General features: G+C 40.1%; 1 protein-coding gene across 1 annotated transcript; it reads right to left on the reverse strand.

Annotated features, from left to right (window-relative positions):
* Positions 1–2137: 2137 nt before the first annotated feature.
* On the reverse strand, positions 2138–6813 carry LOC124137804 (follistatin-like). The gene is made up of 5 exons (XM_046504254.2): positions 6656–6813; positions 5933–6053; positions 5232–5432; positions 2613–2684; positions 2138–2192 (listed from the first exon to the last, which is right to left on the reverse strand). The coding sequence occupies exons 1-4, from the start codon at positions 6693–6695 to the stop codon at positions 2615–2617; spliced, it is 432 nt and encodes a 143-aa protein (XP_046360210.2). The 5' UTR covers positions 6696–6813; the 3' UTR covers positions 2138–2192; positions 2613–2614.
* Between the last annotated feature and the right edge of the window lie 503 nt (positions 6814–7316).

Consider the following 7316-nt stretch of genomic DNA (forward strand, 5'->3'; position numbering starts at 1 on the left):
ACACTCGGAATCGCAAAAGGGACTCTGCTCTTAGTAGAAATTTATTATGCTATGAAATGTTTTTGTCGCCTTTTTTATCACATGTATCAACTGATTTGATACAGACCTTTTCATGAATGTATTCATTGATGTTGATATTTTCATTGTCACGGATCGTGTGAATTAAAAATCTAATTCTATTTATCTGATTCAGGGAAAGCAGAAATTTTATCCGGATTTCGACGATTCTTGTTACCATGGTTGAACAGAATGATAAATACAAAACAAAGCGAACGGAACTAAGGACAATATCAAGTCATTCGGTTTCCTTGGTTATGTTAATTTTAACGAGTGTTAGCTGTACTTCTATACTGGTATTATCCTGGTATTACTTGCTCTTAAACATGTTAAATCGAGTTTAGCTCTAATACCGCCACATTATGTAGACTTAGGATTGTTCATTTGAACTTTGTACATGCAAGTATTTTGCACCAATCTTAGTTTGAATTGCACGTTACAGCGTAAAGTCATTTTATACGGGCACATTGACTTAAAGACTGAATTATATACAGGACACGAAATTCCGGACTTTTGAGGGATGCGAATAACTAAGATTTGTTTGACGTTCTATGAGCTGATGGTCACTGTGCAGTGAGTGAAGGTGTTAATTTGAGGGATTTGTCAATGCTCGAGACTCACATTCTACCAATATATTACAAGTCGAAGGTCAAATGAGACGCCTGAAGCGCATGAGCAAAGTCAGCGCAACCTTTTTCCGCCGACAGAAGACGCGCCTCAAGCTAACAGCCAATATAATTGATAAGTAGACCTCAGGTGTCTAATATTGTTATATTCATTGTAACATGGCTTTTGAAGCAAACACGTCAAAATCGAAAGCTGCAGACGATCTAAACCTGTCACTCAGTACCAATATGAACGATAACTTTCATGAACTTCCCAATAATTCCACTCGACATAAGCTCTGCACAGCCAATATCAAGGGCGAATCCGATCCCAAAAAGTCCCGCCATAGGAGCTGATATGCGTGAGATGCAGATATCGGTTTGAGAAAAACGATAATATATCACAGAGACTTCAGGTGACATAGTGTCCGAAAATATTAAGTTCAACGGCTGTTGTCTGAAACATGTAAAATTTGTTTGAGAACAAGACAAACATAGCAAAAGATTATTTGAGAAAACGCCCAGGTTCCTTGGGGATTTGCTCAAAATTCGCTGGACATACAATCTTTGTTCTATCAACGTAAGGAATTTTGTCCATCAGTATCATGTTGAACACCATTGTATGGTGATAAATGTGAAGGACTCGAGGTAGCACGTCGTATTTGACAAACGACTGGCATCTGTCCTAGAAAGAGGCCGCCTTCACAATTAAAACCATGGGCATATGCTTCCCGTGACAGAGTGAGTGAGTGATCGAGTGTCTTTTTGCAATATTCCCTCATTATCACGGCGGGGGAAACCAAAGCATTGGCTTCACACATAACACCCAATGTGGGGAACCGAACCCGAGTCCTCTGCGTGACAAGCGAACGCTTAACCACCAAGCTACCCCACCGCTCCTTACCGTGGCAGAGGGAGAGGTTACATATATCTATGCGCATGACTAACAACTACGCTCTTTCGGGAAACAGTCAATCGGACACACCATACTGGTATTGATGCCAGCTAATGGTCAGCAATAGAAATGGAAGAGAAGGTTAACAGTCTTATCTTTAAATACAATTTGTTTACAGGACTTACCTGGAATTAGCATTATCTACAGCGCTTATCTGGAAATATATTTAGACTACAGGGCATACCTGGACATATTATTAGGCTTCAGGGCTCCACCTGGAAATACCATTTTTACTCCAGGGCGCGACCTGGAATATCATTTATCGACAGGGTGCAACCTGAACAATAATGACGCCTGTATTCACCTTGAAAGGGAATGGTGGTATAACTCAGCGGTTAATGTGTTCGATCGTCACGCGATAGAAACAGATTCCACCACATATGCATTGTATGGTATACATAACCCCGATTGTTAATGTTCACCATAACGACATTACAAGAATATTGCCTAAAGTAGCTTAAAAATCTTACTCACTCTCCCGCTCATCAGAAGTGTTCAATGACAGGCAATGACTAGTAAATGTCTCAAGAATTGTTTATTCTTTTAAGTTGATACATCATTTGTAATCCAGAAACCTGAAAGAGAAAAGATGAATTTGATTACTCTACTAATCTTATAAAAAGCTATATTTCATAGTATCCGATAGAATTACTGAAACAAAAAACGATGCAGCCATAATCATGGCCCAGCATCAGGAATGCATAAAAGTTTCGAACCCGGATTGCGCAAACCGAATTTAAGCTATTAAAGGAAAAGGGGAAGACTTCTGGCAGGATTATAGCTTAAGTATCTTTAGTGCCGCTGTCTTATTCAAACGTACATTGAAACGTTTCTATGTATGCTAATCATCAAACATGTTAAATAATAAATCAATGTAAATATCATCTTTGTGTTTGACGTGACAAACATGGTTGTGAATATCACTCACATAATCCTTGAATAAACCCTGTATTAATCCATCATCACCATCAATAATATTAATGCAAAGAACTCACCTCTAAGAACACTTTGCGTATGAGGCTACGTACAGATCCAAGTTCGTGCAGCGGGCCTTCTCAAAAAGACAGCTGCAAATAGCAAAGCGGTGTATTTGTGTATTGTTTGTACCTGAACATAAGTTAACCATCGTCAATACTTCACAGTCTTTGATGGGCATTTAGAAGTTGGAAGAACATGAATATATGACACATATGTCCTGTGTTCATGTTCAACCAATTTCTAAATGCCTATCAAATACTTCACAGGTTTCTATACACTGTGAAAAAATACCTTGTAGTGTTGTCACTATGTTCAACCAACGACTACAATCGTTTCATCAAGAGGGAAACCAACGGTTGGTCCGTCCAATGAGCGGTGAGATTAGATTGCGCAAACGGCAATTTTTCTAAGCTACCCACTGTTTTAATATCTGGTAACGACAGGGTTCGCACAGAATTTATGCACGGAGTAGGGTTCATTTACGTGAGATACCCACGGCCTCATGCCTTTGCTTGACATAAAATAAAAACCCGTCACTACCACACTATGTCGGTCGTAGTATTTACTGAAACTAGTGGAAAGTGGTGATTACATACCCGTGAATTTTTTAAAATGAATTCAAGGAAACCGAATCGAAATTAATTGCGGTTGATCAACAGTCATTAGTCTACGCTACGTATAAGTATGTTCCAACTGAAGTATTTGATGAGTAATTCTATTTGAATATTTTTTTCGGAAACTGAAGATCTTTGGGAAATCGGTTACTAGAGTTTGAATGTGAAGTTAGATATTTGCCTTTGTTGTGTATTCAATTTCAATATTTTAAAAGAAACGGAAAATATAAAAAGTGTACATTGTTATTTTGTAAATTTATTCTAAATGTTTGCAAATTCCCTAATTGGTGTAGTCTATGGGGAATGTGGCAGACATCCATTGTGTGTTTCTTGTCACACAAATTGTATCACATACAGGTTGAAATTAAGGACAATGCTCACTTACATATACCCCTAAGTGTTAAGACTGACACGTGACCATGCACAGCCTTATTAGAATTCTTATGTCATAAATCTTTTAATAATAATCCTACCGATTTGGTCTCGTGTTGATTTCCCAGAGGGTTGGAGCCACAGCAATATTTTTGAATACGTTTAGACAGAGACTTACTGACTGTGTTGAGCAGAAGTGGCATGGGAACTATCTAATAGGAAGTCGTTATACTCCTGCTCATGCTTGTAATGCACATTTACGACAGGGGTAAATTTACACTGTTTTAACCACAGTAAATTTAGAAAGACGTTTAATTGTTTGGAAGCTCATTTTACTTTTTGGGAATACAAAATGTTATGAAAGATATGTGTGTTATGAAAGATTTCGAGGCAAATATTTTTCATTGTCTATTTTAAGAAACATTACCAACTAATGCCATAATTGCATTACGTAATAAGGCGGTACTCTGTTTGAAGTGGGGTGGTGGAGTAGCATGATGGTTAAAGCCTTGGCTCGTCCCACCGAAGACCCGAGTTCGATTCTCCATATGGGTACAATGTGTGAAGCCCATTTTCCGGTGTCCTCCTCCTTGATATTGCTGGAATATTGCTAAAAGTGGCGTAAAACCATACTCACTCAATCACTGTTTGAAGTATCGCAACTGAAAACACTGTTAGAAAAATATTTACATAATCTCTTAATCCGTGGTGATACGATGTAATTGCTAGAAAAATATTTACACAATCTCTTAATCCGTGGTGATACGATGTAATTGCTAGAAAAATATTTACATAATCTCCTAATCCGTGGTGATACGATGTAATTGCAACCACCTGGAATACTAATTTTGTTTGTGCAGGGTGTATGAGTGAGGGTGCTACCGTATGAGCAGGGCTTGCTTATCCTGTTCGCGAACACGTGGAGTCATCACGAATTTCCAATGATCCATTCAAGTAAGTTTCACCGCTATTTTGCCTTTTACGCCCAATGTAATCTCCCTCCCTGGATAATCGAGAATGATTATTCTCTTGCGTTGACGTTATAAATTGAAATTTGATGTCTACTTTTATTAACTGAGAGTGAGTGAGATGGGTTTAACGCCGCTTTTAACATTATTCCAGTTATATCACGGCGTGTCAGCATGATGTGGGAGGAAAGCCCGAAGTTATGCAGGTCTCAGACGTTTGCCATTTCGGTGAAACCCACGAACACGGGTATGGTACTGACACATCTAGAAACATAATCGGGGCGAACCGGGATTCGACCCCACAATCATAGGTTTCTGGCGTGACGTAACAGCGAATCGCAGCGCCTTAGACGACTCGGCCACCCGTTCCCCCTATTGACTAAGAAGCAGAGAAGAGGACCATTGGATGATCTGATGTACAAAACTATCAATGAGTCAATCAACAACAATAATGATTTAATCCAATTGTGAAAAAACACACCATTTGATCCTTAGTAACAACGCCTCAAGCAAACAAATTCAATACTGCTGTAAACCGTCAGCGACTAATCCTAAAATTACTTTTGAAACTAGAGCACGAGCTTTTTAAAGACATGTGTTGATTCATAAAGATCCAAATCAACTTGATGACGTGAAAACTCATAAACGATTGTGCCAATGATTTAACGAAATGGTCTCTTACAAGTTCATGTAGTCCACGTGGTCGGAACCACACAGGTGTTCCACGTCAATTCCACAGTGTTTGGTGGCCATCTGGGAACAGAAGAACTGGTATATGGCAGAGGTACCGGGAGTTCCGGTTGTACCGGAAGAGGGTGTACACGTGCCATTATGTACAGCCTGAAGAGTAAGGTCCTGACAGTGGGCCTTGGAAAAGAGACACCTGGAAAGTAAAAAGTCAATGTGTGAATGTAGCAGTAGAAGTGGCGGTAGAGGATGCAGAATGACACCAGAAGCAGTGTCTGATCAATAGCAGTTCCTGTAGCAGTGACAGTAGCAGGTTGAAAGTTGTAAATGTAGAAATCGAAGCACAGGGTAAATTAGTTGCTTCTGAAGCAGTAATTGTTGAAGTGGTGGCAGTACATTAACGTCACATTAGCTGTATCCATGTGAGTGAGTGGATGTTGTCATTGTCAGTCAATATCCAGTCATATCACGGCAGCCAGTGAACAATCGCGTCTGGGCCCTACAGACAAGTGGATGAAATCACGGGAATTGAACTCCACAAGTGGGCTACTTTGAAACGTTGACGGTGCCTTACAACCCGATCAAATTTTAGTCGACTCTTACGAACAGGAATTGGGATCTACTGAGACCCGGAAGTCCCACATTGTGCACATGATCATAATGCACAACAACGGCATTCAGCAATGTATGTTTTACCTATTGTCATAGGTTTTGCCGTCGCTACCACACTCTGGGTGATGGGCAAATAAGGAACAGTCAGCGCGGTTGATAGCTCTGCATATGGTCCTGATAGGCGACGTCGTCTGGCTGTAGCAGGCTGGGGGTAAGACCAGTAGATAAATGGATAAACACACAGTACATTTATGGGAACATCATCGATCATCTAGTGTATCATATGGTCATTGTATTAATGCAAATGCTTTGCACCCATTGGCCGCCGTAGTTTCGTTTCAGAAGTGTCGTCACCATATCACTAACTCAGCACAGAATTTCTTTCCTTCAGGGGACATATAGGATTGGATGGCTCTTTCAGCGACTTGCCAGTCGAAAGTACACAAGACAATTTATGGTTGCGAACTGATCCAATGTATTTGTCAGAATGTAGATCAACGAGGATCAGAATATGATAATATTATATAAGGTTACCATGTCCTTCACATACAGCTGTGTGAAGCATCAGGTGGTCGTAAATTCTACTCAACGTGCAAACTTAAATAGCGGCTCACAATATTATTTCAAAATATACAGATTACTTTTGACGGCCTTTTCATGTTGTTTTTATACTTAATTAACCTGCCAAACGTCAGTGCTTGTGATATAAAAACAATACGCTGGGCAAATGTAACAGTGGGTTATGATAACCAAAACTGTATTAATAAATCATTGAAATTGCGATAAAAGGAGTAAAAAGCACCTCACCTACAAACACTGCGATAATTGAGAGTAACTTCAGCATCATGAACGTGAGGAAAGCTGCCCCAGTCTGGAATATGCAAAATGTATGACTTGGACAAGAACCGTGTACTTTCCCAGGTGGTAACCTTATCTGTGACCTACCTTGTAGGTGTGTCGGGACGGCATGTGCTTACTGTGGTGTCAATACAGATTTTCAGTGATCCATTTCTATAATTTTCACCGCCGATTGACTTCCATGCCCAGTGGAATCCGTTTCGGCGAATAATCGAAACATGTTATTCTCTCACGTTCACGTTTTATATTCAACAAAGGGCTGCCTACAGGCAAAGGATTACGCATGGCTTGCTTCACTTTCGCCATATCACAACGGTCTGTAAGCAGCGCCTGGCTCAAACCAACAATTGGCCGTTATTATGAGCCAGGTCCTGTGCCGTCCGCGAACGATTAAACAGGCAACACCTGATCTCATTAAGGTCGGATCTTAGTTCTCGCTACCGCTAAACACAGATACGACGACACACCATTACAGGTCACGTCACAATGTAAGTTCCCGGACTTTGACCTACAAATGAAATAAGTCGACATCAGCCTATTAGACGTTTTCACGAGCCTTTTGGAACTGACTTCAAACTGGCGACATCCATCCAGACAAAGCTTTGAATAT

The sequence above is a fragment of the Haliotis rufescens genome, unplaced genomic scaffold, assembly GCF_023055435.1.
Source record: "Haliotis rufescens isolate VD_foot unplaced genomic scaffold, xgHalRufe1.0.p SCAF_57, whole genome shotgun sequence".
Taxonomy (NCBI): Eukaryota; Metazoa; Mollusca; class Gastropoda; order Lepetellida; family Haliotidae; genus Haliotis; species Haliotis rufescens.